Source organism: Juglans regia, chromosome 10, assembly GCF_001411555.2.
Source record: "Juglans regia cultivar Chandler chromosome 10, Walnut 2.0, whole genome shotgun sequence".
Classification (NCBI taxonomy): domain Eukaryota; kingdom Viridiplantae; phylum Streptophyta; class Magnoliopsida; order Fagales; family Juglandaceae; genus Juglans; species Juglans regia.
Window position 1 is genome coordinate 5,722,114 of NC_049910.1, and position 27,815 is coordinate 5,749,928.

A 27,815-nucleotide genomic window follows, 5' to 3' on the forward strand; every position below is an offset into this window, starting at 1 on the left:
AAGTATATTGTATATAAATATATATAACTTGTTGAAAATTTAAAGTTGTATTCAAGTTATTAGATTGTCTTGATTTCTTTAATCAACTTTTATATAAAAGGTCAAGGTAATATAAAATTCAACTCTAATAAATTTAAATTCTTTTTATATTTATAAATTTTAATATAATTTAAATTATATTATAATTTAAGTCTAAATTTTTTTTTTTAAATCAAAAGATAACTTTTAGACCCAATAAACTGTGACTTGGGCGGGGGTACTTTTGATCCCACCACCCGGCACCCCTGCCCCCGCCTACCAAACTCTTTGAAATTCACATTTTCATAAACTGGAACATCAATGTCATGCTCTCATGTTAGTCTAGCAGCAATAAAATCTGCCCTGATGACAATAACTTATGTTCATGATAGCACCCACACTCCTCTAAATTAAGTTTGAATGGTGAGTTGAGATAAAATAAATTAAAAAAAATTAAAAGTTAAATAAAATATTATTTTTTAATATTATTATTATTTTAAAATTTTTAAAAAATTAAATTATTTATTTTATTTTATATAAAAATTTATAAAAATGAGATGAAATGAATTAAAACTCATACGTGCCGGACATATTAATCCAATAAAGGCGCTTAACCCAGGTTTGAATCGTTTGATTTATGACATTGAGGTACATGATTACTTTGAATTAATCCTCTGCACCCAGAAGCTGACTCGAGCCCAGCTGAAAGTTTTCTCAGACAGATCCTGCCAAACACTCTATTGCCAATCCTGGAGAACCCTGCTATCTCAGCCGTATTCTCAGAAAAAGCATCCATCACTACTTCGACACTTACAAGAACCATTATGTTTGTCCTCCGGTTTCGAATTATCATGTTATATTTTTAATAAAATAATTTTAGATAAAAATTAAATAAAATATTATTAAAATATTATTTTTTAATATTTAAAAAATTAAATTATTTATTATATTTTATATAAAAATTAAAAAAAAATTATAATAATAAAAGAAAATGAAATGAAACAATTTTACTATTCCAATAAGGCCTAAGAGCATTCTCATTGGATTAGCTAAAAGTTAAATCCAATGAGAATTTAGCTATTAGGTCAATAAATTGCTCACATTGAATTAGCTATATTCCAAATATTTGGAATATACCTACAGTAATATCCAAACTAATTTCTAAATTTGGAACACACTATTCATTCATCAAATCATTTTTATATTATTTCTTTCTCTCTCCTTTTAATATTAATTATTTCTCTCTCCATTTTAAATGACAATTGAAAAAATATAATTAGAATACAATTACAAATTAATATATAATATTATAAATAGTAAAATATGATAAAATAAAATAAATTCATAATTAAAAAAATTAAAAATTTTTCAAAATTATTAATTACTCATTACTATATAATGAATAAATGGATAATTCAATTTGGAGATTTGATGTGAATAGTCAAAATTAAATTCATCTTATATTATTTTATTGTCATATAATGAAAAAATTACTATTCTAATGTGGAGATTTATATAAATGAAATAGTTAAAAATTAAATTCATCTTACATTCATCAAAAATATATTTTAATTTAACTATTCCAATGAGAGTGCTCTAAGAGGTGCATTAGTTCCAGTTGAGCCAAATCCTGAGATTTTCCAGAAAATATAAAAAACTCTGTTTCAAGATTACCTTCACTACAGGTTCTCAGCAAACAGTGCCTGAGTTGGGTGACTTGGCATGGAATACACATGGTGAGAAGCCCAATTGTTATCACATGGCTCCCACCAATATAAAAATGATGCACCAGAATTTGACATGAACCCATCTGGTTCTACTGCTACAACAAACAAATTTTCTGTGAAGAGCCAAGTAGCTCGTTCCTTTTTATTGCCAGAAATGCTTACCTTCCTCTGTTTCTTATCAATGATCATGCCTTGTCCACATTGGAATTCAACTACAAGAACCTGTGAAAACAAAGTTTAGCATACAATAGTCTTAAGTTTTATACGAACAAAACCGAAGTTGTTCAATTCCCACTGGGTGGTTGCATACTTGTAATTGCGCACGGTTGTGTTTTTGTATTTGTTTTTAGTTTCTGGTCTTCCAGCTATTTTGTAGTTGTAATGTGCCAATCTAACGTGTAGGAATGCTTGTCATTACTTAGAGAAAGAACATGAACACGTTTTATCTTCAAAAATCACAAAATTTAGGAACTCAGAGCAGTTGGGGCTGAACCCAAACCCATCTGACTGATGCACAGTCAAATGCCTCCAGCCCTATGTTTGTATGCAGATGATATCTACATCTCGGTTCAGAGATCAGGCATCAGTCTACCCTCCACTCACATTACCCAGTCATTGCTTTCATCCAAACAGGGCATGGATACATTATACAGTGCATACAAAAGTAAAATAACATTGCGAAATGTTGCTATTAATAGGTTTTGGCAGAAACCCATCTGTCCCAGAAAAGGACTTATTTTCTTGGTGCTTTTTTTTTTTTTCTTCTTCAATGGTTTTTCCTTCCCCTCTCTCAATTCTAATTATGCACTCTAACATGTTTGAAAACTAGAAAGGAAATAAAAACACTAAGCACACAGTTTTGCATGTAATGTACCCAAACAGCTGGCCATCATCATGTACATGAACATGATCCAGAATTTTATATGGCTATTAAGATGTATCAGTGCTACTCGGTTCCGATTGTTAAGAATAAAATACAAGAGAAATTTTATACATAAGTCATTATTCACTTTCATATTTCATATTTATAATTTTTTTTTTATAGGACGTAGAATAGTAATTGATGAGAAGAATTTTTTAAATACAAATAGCTAAAAATCTACATTTTCTTGTTAATTTTTTTTAAATAAATAATAATTTTATATGATATGAGATAATGAATTCAAACCTGATAATATTTTATCCGGTTTAATTAATTAATTTTCTTTCTCCAAAGAGTACAAAGGGAGGTTATGCATGCGCAAATTCTACAGAATTGTCGGTGCTTTCTGAACATATTGCCATATTGGCCTGCTATGTCCCCTGTGAGTTGTGAAGGCTGGGTAATAATAATAATAATAATAATACAGTAGAAAGCTTAAACAAGAAACCCAAAAACGAACACAAGAAGAAAACAGAGGATTGAAATTATCTAGGTTTTTTTCTTCATTCCAGATTATCACATTTGTTGATATTGTATATTTTAAATGGCTATTTATTTAAATGATTACATATATAACTATTTAAAAAATGTATATATATACATGTATGGAAACACCAAATCTTGATTCTACAATCTAAACGTTGGTGTCAAACTAATTGATTGTTATAGGATAAATGTTTTAGTCACTAACTAACTTGACTTAATATGCTACGTTAGATTATAAAATTATTTTTTTAAAATAGATCTAATGTATTATACGATATCATATAAATTTATGCGTTTACTTTTATAAAATCTTTTTAGGATCACCGAACTTCTCTTTTTATAGAAAGCTTGTTATAGATTGTATAAATTTAAAGTGTGTAAGATTTGTGCAGATCTTTATAAAAATAAAATGGAGCTATACTAAAAAAGTAGTTTTTTTTTTCATAGTGAGATGTACATTTTAATAAATGGACTATGCGATATTTATATATTTTAAATTTGTATATATCATTACTCATTTATTTTAAATATATATATATTTGGGGAGGGGGTTTCGAAGCCAAGACCTCTATTTTGAAGGTTGGAGGCTTACATCAATCAGGCCACAAATTTTTAACATTACTCATTCTTTAATTTCTAATTAAAAGATAGAAAAATAATTGATCATTGTCTTATATCGATGTTTTTAAATGTTCTACTTTATATTATCATATATCCGTCGGTCTAGTTATAAATTAATAATGTCAATTCACTTGCCTATCATTTCTTTTAGCTTCTTCTCACGGACAATCTGCATATATCTTAAAAGTAATGTTAATACAATTATTGAATGTATAAATATCATACCGTCATTTAAAAAAAATAGTAAAATTTATTATTAAAAAATTAATTTTTATTTTATATAGATCTCGTATTTATTCATTTTTTTTTCAAATAATTGTATGACGTTTGCGCATTCACGACTGCAACTATCATTTCTTATCTCTTAAATATAAAACCAACAAATAGTAATATTATAGTGAGGGAGGTGCCGACTCTTCAATGTATACATTATCGTAATATTGACATCGATGATAGACTTATTATTTATTACCATTCGTTTATTATTTTATAGTGTATTTGAAATTTTTATTTTTTATTATTATTTTTATTGAAGTATTTTTTTAACATCATTAATTATTAAGAAAAAATTAAAAAAATTTACAACTTCACTGATAATCACTTACTTAACTATAAAGTAAAAGAATTAATAAAATAAAAAAAGTAGTGAATTGATAGTAGGAGATAGTAAATCTATCATTATCCTATTGATATTAGTTTGAGAATAAAAAAAGCTGCAATAGTAAAGTGTTTGGCAAATGATAGCATGCCACAAATCAAGCTATAACGAAAGAGTGGTAGCGAAATACTTGAGTTGAAAATAACTTGCAAAGGACCGAGGAAAACATGCTCATACGTCCTTGTAGGAGCAAAATACTTGAGAGTTGAAGATAACTTGGCCTTGGGTTGAATCTTGAAGTATTCGAAGCCAAGCGAGCAAGCTCAAGGAAGACAAGAGGAAGAGGGACGACGAAGAAGAGGAAGAGAATGGCATCTGACTCGATCTGATCAAAGAATGTGGAGGTGATGATGGCAGACATAATGGAAGGAGTGGAGGCACCATAGGGAGAGGAGAACAAAAAAAAAGAATTCCCAAAACACCATCTCGACTACCTATTTATAATATTTAATATATCAAGTATAAATATTGGAGTTGGAGCAATTCCGACTATTTTTTTTCTTTTGAGCAACTTCAACTCCGATTCCAATCTTTGAAGTTTTCAATTCAATCAGATTTGGAGTCGGAATAGAGCAGGCATCGGCCGGTGCTCCGGATGTTTTGCCCAGCCGTAAGAGGGAGATGCGGTGACGGAATTTCATCATGCTTGAAACTGCACTTACATCAATAGCCACGTGTTGCACTCACAGTTTTGTTACACGTTAAATAAGAAGAAGAGAAATAATAATTATATATAAATTAATATAAAGGGAAGGAGGGCTAGCCTCACAGCACTAGTCTGGGAGTCGCATTGGCTATCCATGTGCTGTCTTTAATACCTAATCTCCACAAAGCAACATGTGACGCTAACTTTATTTCTCCGTAAAAAAACTTTCCTACGTGTTATGAGCTCCCATTGCTCGCCACGTATGTACGGCCTCGCAATTGTAGGAGCAAGAAATAATAATAAAGAATAACGTACCCAATGTGGGCCATGGGGCCCTGTGTCTTAAAAGATTTTCAATTGCGCGGAAGCTCCTGATTAGCCCACCTGTAAAACTCCTAGAGCATGGGCCTCCACTTGTCAGAGTCCTTGACACGTGTTGCAGATTGTGTGAAAGTACTGAATATTCCGCGATACGAGAAATTGACTTCAGAAGAAAACACTCGGAAAGCAGTGGGAGGAAGCTGATTACCGAAAACCGGGTCGTCATGACAGACGAGACACATGTCACGGTGAGAGAGAATAATGGTCGGTGAAGGGCAGCTTGGGCAGCTGCCCGTGGAGTTGGCTTGCCCTAAAGGCTTCCACGCAGAGGGATAGGGAAGAACGCAGAACACGTTGCGTATCTCTCTCTGTTTCTATTACGGTTCTCGAAGCGAAAGGAAGTTACAGAAAGGAAACAACACTCCTCTGTTCTCTCCGATGTTTTATATGTTCTACTAATTGTTTAGATCGAAGGGGATGGTAGCCGGCGGCGAGATCAGTTTACCGGAGATTATGGTTCGTGGGGGTTTTCAATGACGGATGTCTCTGGAGAATGCTAAGCGACAACGACGATCAAGATAAATGTCGGGAACGACGGCGCCGGAGGATCGAGATGAGGAGGCTGGCGGTGATATCTGTGGCGAACTCTCCACCGAAACCGTCGAACCAGAACCAGAGGGAGAACACTAGCCGGACGGAATGCTCGGCAGATTCAAAACGGATTCGGATGACGGAAAAAATAGATCTCCTGGAGCCTTCATATTCTTCTTCCGGTGATGAAGCAGAGGCTTCTCCCGAGCCGGAGAGTGAGGTTCCGCCGGTAAGTGAACCGGTTTTTGGATCCATGTCGGTTTCGGGGAGGTCGCGTGACATGGAGGATACGATTTCTGTGCGGACGAGCCTTTGCCGGTCTGAGATCAGCACACGACGACCAGTGCATTTTTTCGCTGTGTTTGATGGCCACGGAGGACCTCATGTATGGCTTCCTCATGGTCTTATAACAAACATTTTAGAGCAAAAAAACTTCAGTCATTCCGAATTCGAAAATACAAAATATAACTATAAAGTTAGAAAATCAGTTTCTTCATGTTCAAGAAGAGGTAGGAAAATCTATATCATTAAAAAAAACTTTGATATGTTCAGGTGGCGGCATTGTGTAGGGAAAGGATGCACGAGTTCGTAAAGGAGGAGCTGACGAGCCTGAGTAAGGCGGGGGAGACTGAGAGTGGGAGTAGCAGCAGCTCCAGATACGGGCATGAAGAACGCCAGGGGCTACTTGAAGAGAGGTGGAGGACAGCACTGCGAAAGAGCTTCGAGAGGATGGATGAGGTGGCATTAAGCACGTGTACGTGTGGCAGAGTGGGGTACAAGTGCAGGTGCCACCCGATGGAGGTGGCGCTGGGTGGCTCTACAGCCGTGGTGGCTCTTCTCTCGCCCGAACGTATTGTTGTCGCCAATTGCGGCGACTCACGCGCTGTCCTTTGCCGTGCAGGCACCGCAATACCTCTCTCGCAGGATCATAAGGTTGGGCATCTCTCTGTCCTCGTCTCCAACCCATAATCGAGTATGTGGAAAAAAAATGAAGTCGCGGTCCATGACGGACACGTGGTTTGTTGCCATTCTTGGAACTGAAAAGTGATAGTTGTGTAAATGCTTTTGCTTCTCGAGGGGGGGAGGAGGGTGTGTGGATCGTGGAGATTCTGACATATGCATCCATTTGGTTTTGACGTGTGTTGCATGTAGGTTGTCTTTTGTGAAGGACTAGGATAAGAGCAATGGGACAAGGGTTTCACAATTCTCACTCATTTACGACTTTGTTTCATTTTATGTATATCTCGTTATTATATTTTTTTAAAATTTTTATATAAAATATAATAAATAATTTAAATTTTTTTAAATCTTAATTTAAAATTTTTAAATAATATTAATATATTATTATTATTTTATTAAACTTAAAAAAAAAATAATCTCATCATCTCACTATCCAAATTTTTTCTCTCCTCTTTTTAAATCTTTTTTGGGTCGCTTCCACAGCGTATTTGGGGATATTGTTTTAGAAATCTTGTATTGACAGCAAGGATGAAAGTTGCTCCCTTACGAAACTTTCATTATTGGAAGAGCCACACACTTCACAGTTCACATGGCACGTCAACAAGATGTCTTTTCTAACTATCCAAATGGGTTGTGTGGAAGTTTTGAGACTAGCTCGTTGCAGGAATACTGGCAGCCATTTTTGAAGGCCAATACTGGCCCCCCGAGATAAGGCCTATTTATTAATTATTAGATAGGGAAAATATTTTATCTTATTGTTATAATTTTTTAAAATTTTTATATAAAATATAATAAATAATTTAATTTTTTTTAATTTTTAAATAATAATAATATTAAAAAATAATATTTTAATAATATTTTATTTAATTTTTATCTAAAATTATCTCATTTCACCGCACTATCTAAATAGCACCTTAGTATTTTCAGGCTTATGAAGTGCATTTTATGATACTACTACCCTTAGGCCTTAGGACACTATTCGAGTCTTTAACATGGAAGATGATATTATTACGTTTATGCATATAGGGCTACATAGCCCGTTTATTACTGTTTTTGGGCGAATGAAATTATGCCATAACGAATTGGTTCTAACTTCTATGTGATACTGGATCTATAAATTTGCACGGCCAATGTTGGTGCTTCATGCATAACAATCCTACATGGGGAGCTGGCCCAATGCTTTGCTGTCTGTTTTATGTGTTTCTAGTTTGTACGGCTCGTCATAGAGATTACTTGAAGATTTATGTCAAACAAATTTACAGGATTGCTTGAAGATTCCTGCTGCTACAATAATTTCGTGATTTGGTTTGTGCATGATGCTTGCTGGCGTTTTCCTTTTACATTCTGTGTTATGGGATTTCTTTGGTTGTGCCGGATAGTTGATGAGTGACGATTAAATAAAGTAATCGTTTAAAGATATATACCCATGTTGATTTTTTTCTGAGATTTAAAAAATGAAAATGAGATATTTTCCCTGTTATGCACGTTGATTTACCTTGCTTGTTTGTTTGGATGACACTCTAAACTCTACGTGCAGCCTGATAGATCAGACGAACTGGCAAGAATTGAAGCTGCTGGCGGCCGAGTGATCTTTGTGAATGGAGCTCGGGTTGAAGGCATTCTTGCAATGTCCCGTGCAATAGGTAATGTTTTTCTCATCTAATCGAAGTGTCATCATGCCGTTCAGGTGTTGTCTAATCGATAATTACTAGCACATGGCTTGACTCTTACTCCAAGCAGTCTGCTAGAGTTTTTTCTACTGGAAAAGGTTATTTATTTACTCACTTCAGAATGAGCAAGGAAGGAATTTCCCCAATGATGGAAAACATTGATGGGCTAAACCTTTTCTCATTTTAATTTTAGATGGACTTTCTATCTAAATGGGAGTCGTATCCATGGTGAACGTCTGTTTTGGATAGTGCAGTCTCATACGAGTCACTGCCCTTTTTTCTCTTTTCAATTCTGCCATGAGCTGCAGCTAGAGAATGAGTCTAGCTTCAGCTTCAAATAAAATTTTGGGTAATATCAGAAATTATTTAGTGTTCTGATGACATCTTTATGGTATTTGTGGATCATCGCTGACATCTGTTGGTTAGATCATCATGCAATTCATACAATGACATGAAATGTCCCTCCCCTCCCTCCTATTGTTACAAATATCATGCATCATCCATGATGTTTTAGTGCTTTATTCTTCTAAATTTATGGCAACTATTTTATTGAACTTGTTATATGGATTCAGTTTCTATTGTACATTTTAGTTGGTTCGAGAGCTTGTTTCTAAGGGAAGTTAGCAATAATATTGCCTTTTCAAGTTGTAAAAATGTCGAGAACAAGAAGAAAAACAATTGTTGAACAATTCGATTATCACAATAATGGTAGTAGATAATCTAATTCTGTATGATATGTGGCTTGATCATAAGATTTATATTCTTGAAAGCCAGTGTGCCAACAGATGAGGATAAGTACATTTCATGGAGGGGAGACATCCAAAGAGCAACAGATATCAGTAAAGAAGTAGAAGAGAGCATTGCAATTTTAGGTCAAGTACAGCGATGCTGTATGCCATTTATCCAAGTGGCATCAGCTGTTTTCCATAAGCCTAACGTTCCATGAACAGGTGAACTGAGCATTACTATGACGTGTAGTTTGGCTGGTTGATCTAGTTAAGAAAGGCAACCAATTGAGAGTCCCTCTTTTACTTTATTTAGCTTTATTCCCTTTAAGCTACCATTTTCACATATGAATGCCATTTAGCCAATCCCAAAAGATTGGGAATATGTCTCTTTTGGGTAGAGTTGACAGCATGCTTGTCCTTTAAAGACTAACGATTGCTAGGTTACTGCCTTCTTTATCAAGGCATTAAACTAAAGAAAGACAGGGAAAAAACAATGTTTTAGTCGCTAGGGGTAAGTAAAATTTATTGCACGAGTTTTATAATGTAACTGCAGCATTTTGGCTGTTACACGGTAAATGATTGCATGTATGTGTAGATATTTATATGGTTAATATTACTTTTGTGTACATCCTATCTGTTACTGATGTTTCTGCCTATTGCTTTTTTTTTTTTTGTCAGTTTTATAAGGTTACATGAATTTCGATTGTATGCATTTTCATTTTAAATCGTTTAAGCAAATGAAACTTCTTTTGAAATTATGGCGGTTCAAGCACAAGAGAAGTTAATAACACAGATTGTCTTCATCTTTTCGCCCAGCGCACTAATTTGGACTAATGTTTAAATGTGTCTATTGAAGATTATGTAATAAGAATCTTGGAATTACATTTGTTTTTCAGTAAACCCCTTAAATTGTGGGGCACTCTAGTTGAGAAGCCAGATGGTTATGCCATTTTGCATCAGTTTTCATTAGGATCCATCTAGTGGCGTATGAAGCAGGCCAATCCTTGGGAGCAGCTAGCACAAAAAAGTGGGTTCTGATCTTGTTTGGCCTTGCTGTTTTGCTGCTCCTGTCTCCAAAAATAGGTGTAACAAACTGTCTTGGTTACCCATGGCCAGCATTCTTATTTATATCTTTGCTTCTGACGATGATACATCTTTGATTTTTTTTTTCTTAATTATTTTTGTCTTCGATGTTGAAAAAGTTGGAATATATTTGGGTATATCCTGTAAGTAAATGAATAATTGGAGAAGAAGGCACTAACGTGCAGAGAGCAAGTGCACAGCAGGGACTGAATATTCTCAGTGTTCTGTTATTTCCGTAATGCGTGTATGCAAGGAATGTACAGCAGGTCCTCTTATACATGGTTTTCCCTAACAACCTAACAGAATTGCCTTTTCCTAAAAACAGAATACAGCTCATTTATCTAAAGGTATTTACAATGAATGAAATAAAACAATAAGGGATACAAGTGTAATCATCCATTTTCTCTTTTATGCAATGTGTCTGGACGACTTGTATTGGTAAGGTGGAGGTAGTTTGCATCTTGATCATGGGCTTTGATATTTTGATCATGGGCTTTTGGAGCTGGGAGTTGGGCCTTGTGTACGCTGTCTAATAGCCCCCCGCAAGATGGAGAGTAGAGATTTACTACTCCCATCTTGGATAAGTGCAGCTGTAGGACATGGGCTGGTAAAGCTTTGGTGAAGATGTCTGCCAGTTGAGCTTGTGAGGGAACATGAGAGGTGATGATACTGCCCTCTTGAATCTTGTCTCTGATGAGATGACAATCCAGCTCTATATGTTTTGTTCTTTCGTGAAATATGGGATTGGCGGCGATGTGTAAAGCCGCTTGATTGTCACAATAGAGCAAGGCACCCTGTGGATGTGAGATCTGCAAATCAGTTAGTAAAAATCTGATCCAAGTAATTTCAGAACAAGTGGAAGCCATGGAACGATACTCAGCTTCAGCGGAAGAGCGGGAAACCACTGTTTGTTTCTTGGTTTTCCAAGAAATAAGAGAGTCTCCAAGAAAAATACAATAACCCGTGACGGATCGACGTGTGTTGGGGCATGAGGCCCAGTCTGAATCACAATATGCTCTAAGTTGTAACTGAGATGTGGAGGGCAATAATATTCCTTGACCAGGAGCTGTCTTGAGATATCGAAGGAGCTTGTGTGCTGTGGACAGGTGTGCAGTTGTGGGGTGATCCATGAATTGGCTCAAAAGCTGGACAGTGAAGCTTATATCGGGTCTTGTGATTGTGAGATACAATAAACGTCCAACAAGTCTACGATATGGAGTGGGGTCTGAAAGAGGCTGCCCAGAATCTTTACTCAGCTTAAAGTTTTGTTCAAGAGGCAGTTTGAGTGGCTTACATCCAAGAGAACCCGAATCTGAAAGTATGTCTAATGCATACTTTCTTTGACACAAACGTATTCCTTTAGAGGACTGTGCAACTTCTAAATCAAGAAAGTAGCGTAAGCAACCAAGATCTTTAATCTTAAATTGGGTGTGCAGAAATGTTTTCAAAGATGCAATGGAAGTTGGACAGTTTCCAGCCACAATAATGTCGTCAACATACACTAATAAGGCAGTAAAAGAGGTACCATTTGCTTTAGTGAAGAGACTATAGTCTGCCCTAGATTGCTTGAACCCAAAAGCAATAAGAGAAGAAGAAAACTTGGAGTGCCATTGCCTTGAAGCCTGTTTAAGGCCATAAAGGCTTTTAACAAGTTTACAAACTTGATGAGGTTCACCTTTAGTGTAACCCGGGAGTTTTCTCATGTAAATCTCCTCATCTAAATCACCATGGAGAAAAGCGTTGTGGACATCAAATTGATGTAAGGACCAGCCTTGTATTGCTGCCACAGAAAGTAGAACCCGGACAGTTACCAATTTGGCAACGGGAGAAAAATTTTCTGTGTAATCTATCCCTTCTAGTTGTGTAAAACCTTTGGCAACAAGTCTTGCTTTTAGCCTTTCAATTGACCCGTCAAAGTTGAATTTAATTTTGTATACGTACTTGCAATCAATGGCTTGTTTTCCAGGGGGTAAGAAGCCAAGTTTGGTTTTGTTCTAAGGCATGTAATTCAGCTTCCATAGCTTGGCACCAACCAGGGTGTTTTATTGCTTGTTTATAAGTGGCTGGTTCAGAAATAGTAGAAATGGAGGTTGAAAAAGTTCTAAAAGAAGGACTAAATTTCTGATAAGATATATATTTAGCTAGAGGATGAGATGTACCAGCTATGTCTGTGCAGGAATTGGACAATGATTGGGCTGGCTCGTGGAGGGAGGCTTGCTTGCAGTGAAAATCTTGCAAGTATTGAGGCGCCTTCCTTAGTCTAGTGGACTTGCGAAGAAGAGGAGTGGGAGTAGAAACAGAAATTGGGGAAGTATGAATATGGGGGTCTTGGTGGGAGGGGAAATCAGATTGTAGAATGGAAGATGAAGGAGCATCAGGATTTGCATGTGGTGTGAGGTCAGAAGTAGAATGTGAAGCTGGAAAATCTAGAAAGTCAGATAAAGGCTTAGTGAAAACCAGATTTGAAGGGTCAGTGGTGGAAGTAGTGAGTGAGGGTAATGAATGGAAAGGGAAGATGGATTCATGAAACACAACATCCCTAGAAATGAAGGTAGTTTTGGTTTCAAGGTCAAGGAGTTTGTAACCCTTAATACCGAATGGGTAGCCAAGACAAATGTATATGCGACCACGATGATCAAACTTCTTCCTATCATGAGAAAGGGTAGAAGCAAAACATAGGGATCCAAAAATTTTCATATGAGCATAAGTTGGTGGAGAGTTAAATAAAAGCTCATATGGTGTTTTGTTTTGAAGAAGTGGACTAGGTGTTCTATTAATCAAATAAGTGGCTGTTAAAACACAGTCACTCCAATATTCAAGTGGAAGACCGGCTTGAAACTTCAATGCACGAGCCACATTTAACAAGTGTTGATGTTTTCTTTCTACAATCCCATTTTGTTGGGGGGTGGCAACACAACTTTTCTGGTGAATGATGCCCTTGGTGTTAAAAAATTCAGTCATTTGAAATTCACCCCCATTGTCACTTCTTAAAATTTTAATTTTAAGATTAAATTGAGTTTGAACAAGATTGTAAAAGGTTTCAATACATTTTCTGGTTTCAGATTTATTTTGAAGGAGGTATAACCATGTACATCTAGTAAAATCATCTACTATAGTTAAAAAATATTTGGATCCATCATATGTGGTTGTTGAGCATGGTCCCCATAAATCACAATGTATTATCTCAAAAGAATGGGATGTTTTATGTTGACTAGTAGGGAAAGGAAGACGACGCATTTTAGCCATTGGACAAATGTAACAAGGCTTACCATTAAGAGAAGAGGTATTGTTCTTTACAATAGGATCAGTAATTAAACTAAGACAAGAAGAAGATAGATGACCTAGGCGACAATGCCAAAGGTCAAGGACACCAACATTGTTTAAAACAGATGCTGAAACAGTGGAAATGTTGTTGGAAAGCTGTGAAAGTGTGGAGGCTAGACTTGAAGGAGAGACTTTAGTTTGGAGCAAGTGGTAGAGGCCATCCCTTACTTCACCCTTCCCAATCGTTGTCCAAGAGAGAAGGTCCTGAATAAAGCATAAATCAGAAAAAAAAAAAATGAGGCAGCAAGTGTGAGAAGTAGCAAGTTTCTTTGCTGAAAGAAGATTAAAGGTGAAGGAAGGAATGCATAAAACCTCAGTAAGGCATATGGAATCTGTGACCTGAACATGACCAATGTGTGAGACAGGAACTTCAGTTCCATTGGGTAATTTCACAGATTGGGAAACAAGTGTTGTGGCAGAAGTGAGCATGGAGGGGCAGCAGACCATGTGGTCTGTTGCACCCGTGTCTATTATCCAAGGAAAAATGTTGGATGGTAGTGCATTGTGTGTGTATGTAGAGAGGGAAAAAGATATACCAGAGAAGGTGGAAGTAAGAGGTAACTTGGACTGAATCTAGTTAGCCGAATGATGAGTAGCAATGGAAGACTCCTTTGGTTGAAGCAAAGCCATTAGTTGCTGAAATTGTGCCTTAGTGAAACCCACTTTTTCATCACTGGTTTCCTCATGCTGTGGGAAAGGGGATATGGAGGATTGAGCAGAAAAAACAGCATTGTTGGGAGGTTTGTTGGAAAGTTTGTGGCCTTGAGGGTAGCCATGCAATTTGTAGCATTTTTCAGTTGTGTGACCAAACAAATGGCAGTGAGCACACAGAGGTGCTTCAGCTTTGCCAGCTTTAAAACAAGTTTCAAGTGTATGGCCTGTAATTTTGCAGTGAGTGCAAAATGGTCGGTCTCTTTTCTGGTTAGGCCGTGGTTGGGGTGGGAATTTTTGAGAGTAAAAAGGCTTCTTAATGGCGAGGGCCATTGAATCAGGGGATGGAGCATGGTGGGTAAGTTGATGCTGTCTTTCTTGCTGTTGTATCAGTGAAAAAACTTTAGTAACAGGAGGTATGGGATCTAATAGCATGATTTGGTCACGGGCATTAGAATAACTATCATGCAAACCCATTAAGAATTGGAAAACACAGTCACGTTGGTAACGATCCAGAAGAGTTGACATTGTACCACAGTTGCAAACGGGAATAGGATCATAAATGGACAGCTCATCCCATAATGTTTTGAGTTTACTATAGTAAACACTTACAGATTCTTGTTCTTGAAGGAGGCTAGCAAGAGTCTTCTTGAGTTGAAATATGCGTGGTCCATTCTGTTGAGAGAAGCGGTGCTGGAGATCAAGCCATATATCCCGTGCATCATCAACGAATACAACACTCGATTTAATGGAAGAACTGATAGAATTTTGGATCCAGGAAACGACCATGTCGTTGCAACGTTCCCAAAGGGCAAGCAAGGGGTCATCTGGGTCGTGGGGTCGTGGGATATCACCAGTGATGAAACCCACCTTATTTTTGGCACGAAGAGCGCAACGCATGGCGCGCGACCAGGTGGCGTAGTTGTCTGCGGTGAGCAGGTCAGTCACAAGAATGACAGCAGGGTTATCGCCATTGTCAAGGCGGAAGGGGTTGCCGTGGTCACTGAGGTTCAAGAAACGAGCCATATTGTTGGCATGAAAGGTGTTTGCATTTTGGTTTGAGTGAATTGAGTGAGAATCAGAGTGAACTGAGTGAGAATCAGAGTGATGGGAGGTAGTATCGGCAGAGTGTTCAGAAGGGTTGGCCATGGAATTGTGCTCTCAGGCAACTGATACCATGTAAGTAAATGAATAATTGGAGAAGAAGGCACTAACGTGCAGAGAGCAAGTGCACAGCAGGGACTGAATATTCTCAGTGTTCTGTTATTTCCGTAATGCGTGTATGCAAGGAATGTACAGCAGGTCCTCTTATACATGGTTTTCCCTAACAACCTAACAGAATTGCCTTTTCCTAAAAACAGAATACAGCTCATTTATCTAAAGGTATTTACAATGAATGAAATAAAACAATAAGGGATACAAGTGTAATCATCCATTTTCTCTTTTATGCAATGTGTCTGGACGACTTGTATTGGTAAGGTGGAGGCAGTTTGCATCTTGATCATGGGCTTTGATATTTTGATCATGGGCTTTTGGAGCTGGGAGTTGGGCCTTGTGTACGTTGTCTAATATATCCTTAGAATGTATAATATTTATCGATATTGTGAGGAGACCTCCCACTAATGCCAAGTCCGTTTGTAATGCATTGTCTTAGGGGGAGTTTGTGGTTTAATTTTAAAATTTACTCTATTAAGGGTCCATAGCCATAAAGGCAAGAACTTAGAATTTGTGGCAATTCCTTTTTAGGAGTTGTGGAACCATACAAAACAGTTAATTCCATTTGCAGAACGTTTGAAGGGTTCCTTTCATAGTTCTTAGCATTTGCTGCTAAGTTTAACTGAAATGCCTTTTTTGAGTTTTTTTTCAGTGTAAGAAACATTTGTTGAAATATGGGTGGAGAATGGGTCTGAATATCCTTGGTATCTTATTAATCTTTGAACTTAAAGTTTCCACCGAGGAAATTCATACTATCATTTGACATGATTGCAGAACTGGGAAGTAATTTACTACCAAAATCCAGGCAAAAGCAGCTTTTGTTGGTTACCACATGATTAGTCCTTATAGTGGGTGACATTGTGAAGATGCAAATAGAAAATTAGTCGGCTTAAAATTTTTGAATTTATGTTGTAGATTCTTACTTTCATTTTGATTAAACAGGTGATAAATATCTCAAACCGTATGTAACATCAGAGCCTGAGATAACTTTCACAAAAAGGGAACCGGAAGATGAGTGCTTGATCCTCGCAAGTGATGGCTTGTGGGATGTTCTGTCGAGTGAATTGGCTTGTGAGGTAGCACGTGAATGCCTTCGAGAAGAAACTGCTGCTCCTGCTGCTGCAATAGTTGATTCCAGGCCTCAGATGGAAGATGAAGGAGCTGGAGCATTGTATCCATCTCGAAGTGTACTCGCAGCTGCACTGCTGACTCGCCTTGCCTTGGGACGAAAAAGCTCCGATAACATCAGTGTCATAGTTGTTGATCTGACGAAGAGCTGAGAGGGAAGATAAAACGGAGTAGGGGCGGGAGAATTGTGTATACCACCTCAAATCAAACTTCCTGTTCTACTGCTGCCTTGTCTTGTCTTGCCTTGCACTAGAAAGCTCTGATAAAGTCACTGCCGTAGTTATTGCTCTGAGAAATGGATGTTAAGAGTGAAAAAGGTAACTTAAATGTTGATATGAACGTTGTACAGTTTTCTTTAAAACACAAAGGAGAAAGAGGGGGGGAAAGGGGGAGTGAAAAGCATGCACACTGCACAGATATGTGGCATTGAAGAATATTTGTCTGAACAAACATGAAAGCATTTAGATGCTTGATTTTCATAGAATATTACTTTTCTATGGTTGTGGTCAAAGGAGCGGTGAAGATTCTCTCAATCTTCTAGACCGTCACACTCCTCCCTGCTATAAGAGGGGGAGGGATCACTTAATACAAACCTCCATTACATGAAGAGGAATGGGATGGGATGAGGGATCTCTTGTTTCAAAGATTGTTGGTGGTTAATTTTCATGTTTTAATCAGCATTATTCTGCCCCATTTGATTATTACACTTCGTTTATGGTTTACATGGAGATCAGAGTGGAATGTTGGAATTTGGAAACCTACTGTTGTTGAATTTGAAACGTGTAAATTAGGTTGCAGGTCTCTGAATGGAGAAGGGAGAATAGTCTTAATGAGAATAGCTGCTTTGATTGTGGTCCAATGGCCATCACTTTTACATGTTGGGATTTTATGGCCCAAGAATCCCTCTTTCGACTCATCGCTATGAATCTTGTCTATTCTAAAAGAATAATGCTACTGGCCATCTGAAACTTATTGTTCAGATAGCATTCTTGACGTGATACCATCGTATGATGTGACGTGATTTATTAAAAAAATATAAAAATATAAAAAATATTATTTTTGGACACTTATATTTTTTGTATTTTTTTTTAATACTACGTGTTGGGGCCACATCGAAGGCTATCTAAGCCGTAAGCTTAGCAGTGCTCATTCCAAAAACATGCAATGCATAACAAGAGATGGGACCAAAATAATGACACGCTGCCATCAAACATAAGAGTAAAGAGAGAGTTATGTCATTTATAGGTTAGTGTGCAAACACATTTTAGTGTATAACTATTAAAATAATAATGAAATCAAAATATAAATATATTCTGTACCAATTAGTGCGGCAGTTCCTCACTTTAATAGTGTGTTTGTGAATAGATAAATAGGTTTTTTAAATGGATTTTTTTTTTTTTTTTTGGTCTAGTTATAAATAAATCTTAGCAACACGAATTAAAATTGGATAAAGACATTCACGTGAAGCCCAGGCCCAATTAGATATAATTAACTCTGATCGAGCCTAGTGGATTAGCTGATCCGACTCGACCCAAATTCTGCGCCTTGTTCTTTCTCCATCTAAAATTGCCGACAGCGAAGTCCGATTCCCACAACGTTTGTCTAAGCAGATTCACGACAATGAAATCCAATCGCGGCCGTCGATTGAATGGACTTTGACTCCCCATGTCCACTCTCATCGGGATCCGAGATGCCGCCGCCTCCTCCGACGTCAACGGCGGCTTATACTCGCCGGCGAAGGAGAAAGCCGCGATCAGAGGTGCTTACAGCAGCCGCTCGCCGCTTCTCCTTCGCCGAGCTCGCCAGCTACTCTCCGCGACCAAGGTGAAGGTCCTTCTGGGTCTCTGTACCCTCTTCATCGTCGTCATGGTCAACTCAAAACTTAGTTCCTTGATGGGTTGGAATCCTCACTACCCTTCGTCAGTCTCTTCTCCTTCTAGGTGCATTTTCTCCTCTTTTCACTTTTCCTTTAAGGTGCCTTTTAGCTAATAGATTTGTTTATTTATTTGTTTTTTCCGGATGCGGTTTATTTGGATTGATTTTCACGTATTGTGCCTTTCAGGGGTGGCTACACGGTGCTTATCAACACTTGGAAACGGAATTCTCTTCTCAAGCAGTCGGTTGCTCACTATGCATCCTGCAGCGGAACTGATGCAATTCATGTCGTATGGAGTGAAACCGATCCGCCTCCAGAGACTCTCAAAGCCTATCTGAAGAAAGTTGTGTTTTCCAAGTCCCAGGCAGCTCACAAACCCAACTTTAGGTTTGATATAAATCAAGAAGATAACTTGAACAACAGATTCAGGCCCATTGAGGAGCTCCGGACAGATGCAATTTTCTCCATTGATGACGATGTGATCGTTCCTTGTGCTACGTTGAATTTTGCTTTCACCGTATGGCAAAGTGCTCCATTCACAATGGTGGGATTTGTACCACGTACGCACAGGCTGGATAGGGCGGTTAGCGATCTTCGCCACATAATTGCCTACTTGCTTTGTATAATGTTGATCTGCTTACTTTTATCGTTTAAGGATTAAATCGATGAACAGCAATATATCTCTAGGGAATGATCTTCATTAAGTTTCTGAAAGGATTAAATCCATGTGGTGTGTGGGTCGAGAGGGGGGGGGGAGGATTCTTTTGCCTTAAAATACTTTGGTAGTCAGCAGAATTTGGAAAGTCTGATGAATAATTATGTGAATTAATGCATGAAATTTAAGAAGTTTATTAAACTCGCTGGCTCTCCTGAGACAATAAAACCTGAGAGTGAAACAAATGCACATCCCTAGTTTCTTAAAAATGCTCGTTTCAGTTACCTTACTGCATCTGACAATTTATTGTTCATATAAAACAGAAGAATGGTGATGCATATTACAAATATGGAGGATGGTGGTCAGTTTGGTGGATAGGCACTTATAGTATGGTTCTCTCAAAAGCTGCATTCTTCCACAGGAAGTACTTGGAGATATATACTCACAAGATGCCCTCATCGATTCATGAATATGTATCCAGGGAAAGGTGAATGGTTAATATTATACTATCTTCTAGTTTTTTTTTTTCCCTGTGCCACGATCACTGTACTTTTTAAATACTCCTCACTTTCTCCTACAGGAACTGTGAAGATATTGCTATGTCATTGCTTGTTGCCAATGCCACCAGTGCTCCCCCTATATGGGTGAAAGGTATATTAACATTTTTCTTTACTGTTTATTTTCAAAGCACCCTGGATAAGCCTTGAAAATCTCAATGTCAAAGGACTGTAGATACATCTGCCTTTGATTTATTTATTTAATTATAAATATCGACAATCATACCCTTTGCCCTTTGGCTTGCTACTTGTTTTGTCTATTCTCTAAACTCTGGTTCCATCTAAGTGTCGTCTTTTGTTTGATAGTCTTTTATGGTAGCTTTGTTTTGGATGAATTTACCCTCGATTACTTTGGTTGTCTTTCTGAATTTTAAGTGCACTAGTAACTTGGAAAGTGGTTTCAGATTCAAAAACTTGCCAAACATTAGAAGGACTATAGAGTATAGACAAATGGGAAGTTTAGTCATATGAATATTGATGCCAAAAGCCTTCTACTTCTAGGAAGTGATTATGATGTCAGTACTGCATAAATGTTGGTTAGTATAATGATCTTTATAATTGATGAGGTGCATGTGACATTACTTTAAATAAATAAAGGAAGAATGGGCATTTCCAAATGAGAAATTATCTGTTCTCTTTATTCACTGTTCCTACTGGTGTATGGAAACTAAGCCCTCATGGGAACATAAAATGATAACAACTCTGTTAACCTAAATTCCCGACGAGTCCCAGTTGTAAACCCATTTCTCACCGCGGATTATCCTTGTGCATAAAACTATGAAATTCGGGCTGTATCTTCATTCTTTAGGCTAGCTTTAAAGATTGGCTCCTCTTTCACAAAATGTGGTCTATCACTTTTACAGGGAAGATCTACGAGATTGGATCATCAGGCATCAGCAGTCTGAAAGGGCACAGTGATGCGAGGAACAAATGCCTTAATGATTTCATATCTCTCTATGGAACCATGCCTCTTGTATCAACCAATGCTAAAGCTGTGGATGCGAGGCATGAATGGTTCTGGTAGTTTTACCTGTTCCATTTCTTCACTGCCTGTCAAATAACAATCTCAGTAGTATATATTCTCTATTTTCTTCTGGAACTACGGTCATATGCATATGGCGCACATGTTTTAAGTTTTGAGTCTCATGGTTTTCAATTCCATTTGTGTGGTATTCTTTCCCTCTTTTTCTAGCTTGTCCAGTTTTCTGTTTCGGATACTTATGCCACCAGTTCCAATTTCGTCTTGTTTAAGAGTATATAGAGAGATCAGATAAGAAAATAGGCTTTGTTTTCAAAAGCATTCAGTTCGTTGTTCTTCTTGAGACACCTAATATGATGCAATTCTTTTTTCTTCCAAAAAATTCCATATATCCTATAATCTTGCAGTAAATGCTTCGTACGGAGAATTTTCTTTTAGAGAGTACATCTTGTGAACGGACCATATTCAAATGGTAGGGATAGCATCATACATACGTAGATTTTTACATTATATAGATGGGTTTGGTCGGGCTATTGTTGTTGGATTGTTTGGTAACTTGAGATCAAACTAAAAGTTGTAAAATCTATTGTCAACTGGAAGATCATTAGATTCAGTTTTCTTGCTGGGAAATGGATCTTTTGTCAATGCTGTTTTCAGCCAATTCCATAGGTCTTTGACGGAGCTGGATCTGAATTTCTGTTAGTCCAAAATGAGGGTTCTTTACCCAAAAAAAAAAAAAAAAAACAACACACACAAGAATTGTACAACAACCAATAATATTGATCTGGGTAAATCAACTCATGGCATTAGCTAATTACAAGCATAACCAAAACCAGTAAAAATGAGGCAACAAGCATTTCTACGGTACTAGACAGCAAACAGGACTTTGACAAATGAAAGCACCAATGCCGTTCTTGACAGCAAATTAGCAACTCAAGCCAGCTCTAGAGAGTAGAGACGACAGCAGCAGCACCTGAGAAACAATGGACAAGCCGCAAGACAATATATACTCGTAAATATTTTTCTCCATCACTTAATTTTCAGATCTTCAAATTCAAATTCGACCTTGGCTACTTTTAGGCTGCGTTTGAACGTTGAACTGAGTTGAACTGAATTGAATTGAGTTGAGTTGAAATGATAAAATATCGTTAGAATATTATTTTTTAATATTATTATTATTTTGAGATTTGAAAAAGTTGAATTGTTTATTATATTTTGTATTAAAATTTAAAAAAATTATAATAATGAGTTAAGATGAGTTGAGATACCACCCTCCCCCAAATCTCTTCTGCATGCATGATTGCCACTGGAATGGCCTTTTTCTTTTAAACAAATTCATTAATGTGTTCGGTACAGCTAATTATCCATGACGTACTTGGCTGAATTAGACTCAAATTTAAAAATCACAACTTTCCATTGAACAACACACACAGATGTAGCCTGTAGCCATAAAGATAATACTATTACCTTAATATTTAAAGTCCTTAAAATGTGATATTTCCAATGGGAAAACATAGCTTTCCAGAAATTAAAAAAAAAACAAGGACTAGAATACATAAACCTGAGGGGCTCTTATGAACAGCCTAAGCTTATTAATAACATTAAACAACAAATTCCTTGACTTCCAAGGCTGCCTTTTGTCTCCACCATAACACTTCTTCCTCTGTACTTTCTTCTAATTGCTTAATCAACCGGGGATTTTTCCCCTTCAGTCTTCATTGTCTCCCACTGCAGATACATTAATTGGATTCTTCATATACTTTGTTTCCTCCCATGAGGAAGTTCATGATCTGGAGATGCGCTTGTTGCATCTCCACAGAAGAGCAACCGGAGATCAGGTACGATTTCTTAGATCATGCATATTGATTCATATTGATCTACTATTTTTATGTCAATAAATTGTAATTTTTCGACTTTTGGTCTTTTATTTGGAAATTTGAAGTTTTCACAAGAATTGGGATTATCCATGGGAAATATACTCTCTTAAGGAGCTACTTCATGCAACAAACAACTTTCATCAGGATAACAAGATTGGCGAAGGTGGGTTCGGAAGTGTTTATTGGGGTCGAACAAGTAAAGGCGTCGAGGTAACTAATGATCATGTTCACCTTTTATTCTTCATCTTTTTTCCTTCTTTTTGTTGGCCACGTAAAACAAATATCATAAATATATAGTAATTAAACCTTTTAATTTCTCGAATGTATATTGAACCCTGCATCCACAATCTAATTACAGATTGCTGTGAAACGACTAAAGGCAATGAGTGCAAAGGCAGAGATGGAGTTTGCTGTGGAAGTTGAAATTCTTGGAAGGGTGAGGCATAAGAATCTCTTGGGTTTGAGGGGATTTTATGCTGGTGGGGAGGAGAGGCTGATTGTCTATGATTACATGCCTAATCATAGCTTGATTGCTCATTTGCATGGCCAACTCGCTGATGATTGTCTGCTAGATTGGCCCCGGAGAATGAGCGTAGCCATTGGATCAGCAGAAGGTTTAGCGTAAGTAACATTGTCCTCCTTTTTTCTTTTTTGGTCGGAAAGAAATTAATTTGTTCATCTTTTATTAAAAAAGTATACTTTTATAAAATCCCACAAAAAATAACCAAAATCTTTTGAACTATTCAAAGGCTGGTCAAGAATAAACTGTTCATAGATTCTTTTGGAGAACTTGTCAAAGATGCCAGGCCTGTTTCATGGTGTTTTTTAAACGAGTATTAATACATGTACAACTTTAATTTTATACAGCTGTGTTTTAAAATAAGTGTATTTTATAAGTTATTTTACCAAAATACTCATAATTTAAAACATGGTTGTATAAAGGAGCATAAAAATAATTTAAAATAATTTTCTTTTTTAAATATACAGTCTTGGATGTTTCCCTGCTCATTGATTTGTACAATAATGCTAGCTTGTACTACTTGTATTTGATATTTTATGTATGCACACTGCCAATATTTCATTTTTATAAGGTACTTGCACCACGAGGCCAATCCTCATATTATTCATCGAGACATAAAGGCAAGCAATGTCCTATTAGACACTGAATTTGAAGCAAAAGTTGCTGATTTCGGTTTTGCAAAGCTGATACCAGAAGGTGTTTCTCATATGACAACTAGAGTGAAAGGAACCCTAGGATATTTGGCTCCTGAATATGCCATGTGGGGGAAGGTCTCCGAGAGCTGCGATGTCTACAGTTTTGGGATTTTACTCCTAGAAATTATCAGTGCGAAAAAGCCATTAGAAAAACTCCCCGGTGGAGTCAAGCGTGATATTGTGCAATGGGTCACGCCATACGTCCAAGAGGGTGCTCTAAATCATATTGCTGACCCGAGGTTGAAGGGTAAGTTCGATGGAGAGCAACTCAAGTTGGCGGTCATGATTGCGCTGAGATGCACAAACAACAACCCTGACAATCGGCCGAGCATGATCGACGTGGTCGAGTGGCTCACAGGTGGTGTTGGGAGGAGGATGAAAGAGGTACATAATTATAATGATCATGTAAAAGACATGGTTAATGAAGAAGAAGATGAAGAAAATAAAAGTAATATTACTTATATGGATCATGCAGACTTTGGAAAGGAACCATCTGACGTGAGAACCACATGGGCCAAACCTACTTTTCTTTTGTGAAATTGAAATGTATCTTCTTGACTTTTTGTAATTTGACTAAGCAATGTGATAGGCACATGTATAACTCTTCCAAGGTACTTGTTAATGGAGATCAAGACGTACGGTACAGGCCAGGCCAATCACGGCCATTTCCTTGTTTTTTTTTTTCCCATTTGATGATTTCTTATAAATTATAAGGAATTGCCACCAATGATTTAAGAAGATGCTAGTATTATTCTATATGTTGCTTATGTATATGGTTGCCACTAACCTCCATATTATATAGAGTTTGTAGTCATCAATCATCATATATAGAGATTATTAATAGAAGGTTTATTGTTTAACAAAAGGCCGGACATGTACCAAATTAGGTTGGAAAGTGAATAGTTAATGTTCCCATTTATATATGTGACCTAGTGATACCACAGTCATGCAGGTAGAACTCAGAAGCAAAATTAAGTTGAAGATGGTTAAGCCGGAAAACCTTTCCTCTCATGAGAGCCTTAAAAGCAGGTTTTACAATATTTATTGTTGAGCATTTAAATATGAGAAATACTTAAGATACATTGTGATTATACAAAAGTAAACCCACAAACTGATGTGGTTTGATGTGGTACGTCAGATTGTCTAGTTACTTTTATTGAAAAATATATTTAATGAATCCCATGAAATCACGTCAGGTTGTAAGTTTATTTTTGTATAATATTTTTGTGTATATAGTAGTTCTCTTTAAATATTGTATATTCCACTTCAACAACCATTTTCTATTTCATTTGAAGTCCTCAAATTCGGATAAAAACTTGAATGAACATTTTGATCCGGGTTAAAGTTATAGTTATTAATTAACCTATCAACATTAGATAGTTTGATTGAAATGTATCAATCTTAATGATCTAAAATGCAATTTGAAAATCTCTCCAAAAAAAAAATGCACTTTGAAAAGACTTTTCATGTTATTAAAATGTAAAAGGTATATTCTTCTTCTAAGAAATAAAATAACGACAGATAAAAGAATGCAGGCCAATCTAGAATCTACATGGGAAGAAAAATTCTACTCATCATCTTTTTTCTCATCATCATTTCATCATCCCATGATGTAATATTAAATGATAGATAAATAAATAAAATATAATAAATAGTTCTAATTATCTAATGTGATATTATGAGATGATAAGAAAATAAATAATGAATAACATTAATCACTTGAAAAAGGCCATGCAGATGCGGTTTTATGCAGCAGATGAGCTTTGAGAACGTGTGAAGCATGAGGCCCATAGTAAATTGTAGTAGGGTTTGGGGGCTTTATTAATTGATGAGATCTGAGCTTAATTAGGTTTAAGGGCTATGCTGCGCATCAGTCGGAAGCCGCAGCACACCCTTCATAAATTTTTATTTTTATTTTTTTTTCACCCCAGCACTTTAGGTGTGCTGGGGCTTCTTCACACAGTAGTGTGTGAAGAAGATTTATTCTAGGTTTAAATAGTTGCAATTTGCAGGTGTGCTAAAAATAATGGGCCATGAGATAAATTTTCAGCAAATGATTAAGTCCCGTTTAGATAGTGAGATTATGAGATGAGATAATTTTAAATAAAAGTTAAAAATTAAATAAAATATTATTTTTTAATATTATTATTGTTTTGAAATTTAAAAAAATTAAATTATTTATTATATTTTATGTAGGAATTTAAGAAAGTTGTAATGATAAAATAAGACGAGATAAAACTATTTTTATATCCAAACAGAACCTAAAGCTCAATAGTGGACTACCCCACTCCCAATCTTTTTGGCCAGTGTCAATATTATCTGAATCTGTTGTTATAAAACTATTTTTATAAATTAACATAATTTTATATGATAAATTAAATTTATTTTTCAATATAATGTATGAGCAATGCTACAAAACTTCTTCAACCTCCATACACCACATTTTTTAAAAAATTTTAATATTTTTTTTTGAATTTATTCTTTTGAAACTAATTCAATTCTTCTATTCATTATTCATATATTAAATATTTGATAAAAGATAAAAATAATAAAATTAAAAAAGTATGGTGTGTGAAAGTTATGTAAATAATAAGATATTGTATAAATTTTTTCATAATATATTATATTTAGCTATGAATTTACTTTTCTTAAAAAATTTATTCATAACAAAAGAAAGTTAAAAAAAGATAGTAATAACAGAGAGAGTGAGAGAGCGCACTCTATAAAGAAGTAAAGAGAGAAAAAGATACGGCTAAAGAATTATTTGATAGTAAATTGAGATAAGTTATGATGAAAGTTGAAAATTGAATAAAATATTATTATTATTTTATAACTAAAAAAATTAGATTATTTATTAAATTTTATGTAAAAATTAAAAAAAAAATGAGATAAAATATTTACTATTTAAACGGGTCTACGGAGACTGATGAGCGGAGTATTTGGAGCCGAGCCATGATTCGAGCTGTCCATGTATCGTCCTCCCAAAACAATGTTTTCTTGGATCGATGATTCCGTCTACTCATTCCCTTGCTGCATGCGGGAAGTCGTGGAATCTCCTCACTTCCTTTTTTTTTCTTTTTTTCTTTCTTTCCAAACAGTAAAGATACCAAAAACATTAAATGCTCTCGAACGAAAACAATGCTAGATTCTAGAGCCGCGTTCCTCAGGTCCAAGTACAGTCATGATCGATCATGATCCCCAAAATATAGCACCATCTTTCTCTCTGATCTCTTTATCTGGCTTCTCAAAATTACGCATCAAAGATTTTCTGTGATTCGATGAATTAACTGGTTAATAAACTGAGGAGTCTTATTCATGGCAGTTCCAGTACGACCACGTACGTACGACTTTTTCTGCTGCTGCTTTTCTTAGTCATGATCCCGATGCTTTCCGCCCTTTCAATGACATGCAAGCCAACTAACTGCTCTCAAAAGTCGAGATCTTGCGCTTTCTGGCGAGGTCAAAGATAGGAATGAGGTTAAAGGATAGCCACCGCTAGCGGTAGCTGGGATACCGCTGGGAGCTATCGTGAGTTACAGGCTTTTTTGTTTTTTATTTTTTTTTGTGTTTATACGTATTTTTTAATACTTTCTTAATTATTAAATAAAAAAATAAAAAAATATATAAAAAATCATAACAGTAAAATAGAACAGGAGCATTCACAATAAACTCTTTATCTTATCTTTTAAAATACATTATCAAAACTCACTTTTTCTATTTTACATATTGATTTTTATAATATGTCATCCATCAGCTTATCTATTTTTTTACTATATCATTTAAATATTCTTTTTATAAATTTCATTTCTATTAATAAATTCCTAATATCCATATATTTTTTTATATTTATAATTTATTTTTATATACAATATAAAATAATTCAATCCTATACACATAAAACAAAAAT

General features: G+C 36.1%; 3 protein-coding genes across 3 annotated transcripts; all 3 read left to right on the top strand.

Moving 5' to 3' along the window:
* Positions 1-5,731: 5,731 nt before the first annotated feature.
* LOC108988842 (probable protein phosphatase 2C 75) lies at positions 5,732-17,428 on the top strand. The gene is made up of 4 exons (XM_035694524.1): positions 5,732-6,375; positions 6,543-6,923; positions 8,488-8,593; positions 16,564-17,428. The coding sequence occupies exons 1-4, from the start codon at positions 5,953-5,955 to the stop codon at positions 16,899-16,901; spliced, it is 1,248 nt and encodes a 415-aa protein (XP_035550417.1). The 5' UTR covers positions 5,732-5,952; the 3' UTR covers positions 16,902-17,428.
* Positions 17,429-18,194: 766 nt separating this feature from the next.
* On the top strand, positions 18,195-21,143 carry LOC109007624 (glycosyltransferase family 64 protein C4-like). Its single transcript, XM_018987375.2, has 5 exons — positions 18,195-18,689; positions 18,812-19,208; positions 19,604-19,767; positions 19,861-19,931; positions 20,701-21,143. Exons 1-5 carry the CDS (start codon positions 18,415-18,417, stop codon positions 20,859-20,861), a joined length of 1,068 nt encoding a protein of 355 aa, XP_018842920.1. The 5' UTR covers positions 18,195-18,414; the 3' UTR covers positions 20,862-21,143.
* A 1,447-nt stretch (positions 21,144-22,590) lies between these two features.
* Positions 22,591-24,445, top strand: LOC109007623 (PTI1-like tyrosine-protein kinase At3g15890). Its single transcript, XM_018987374.2, has 4 exons — positions 22,591-22,654; positions 22,759-22,903; positions 23,052-23,314; positions 23,785-24,445. The coding sequence occupies exons 1-4, from the start codon at positions 22,602-22,604 to the stop codon at positions 24,443-24,445; spliced, it is 1,122 nt and encodes a 373-aa protein (XP_018842919.1). The 5' UTR covers positions 22,591-22,601.
* The last annotated feature ends 3,370 nt before the right edge of the window (positions 24,446-27,815 follow it).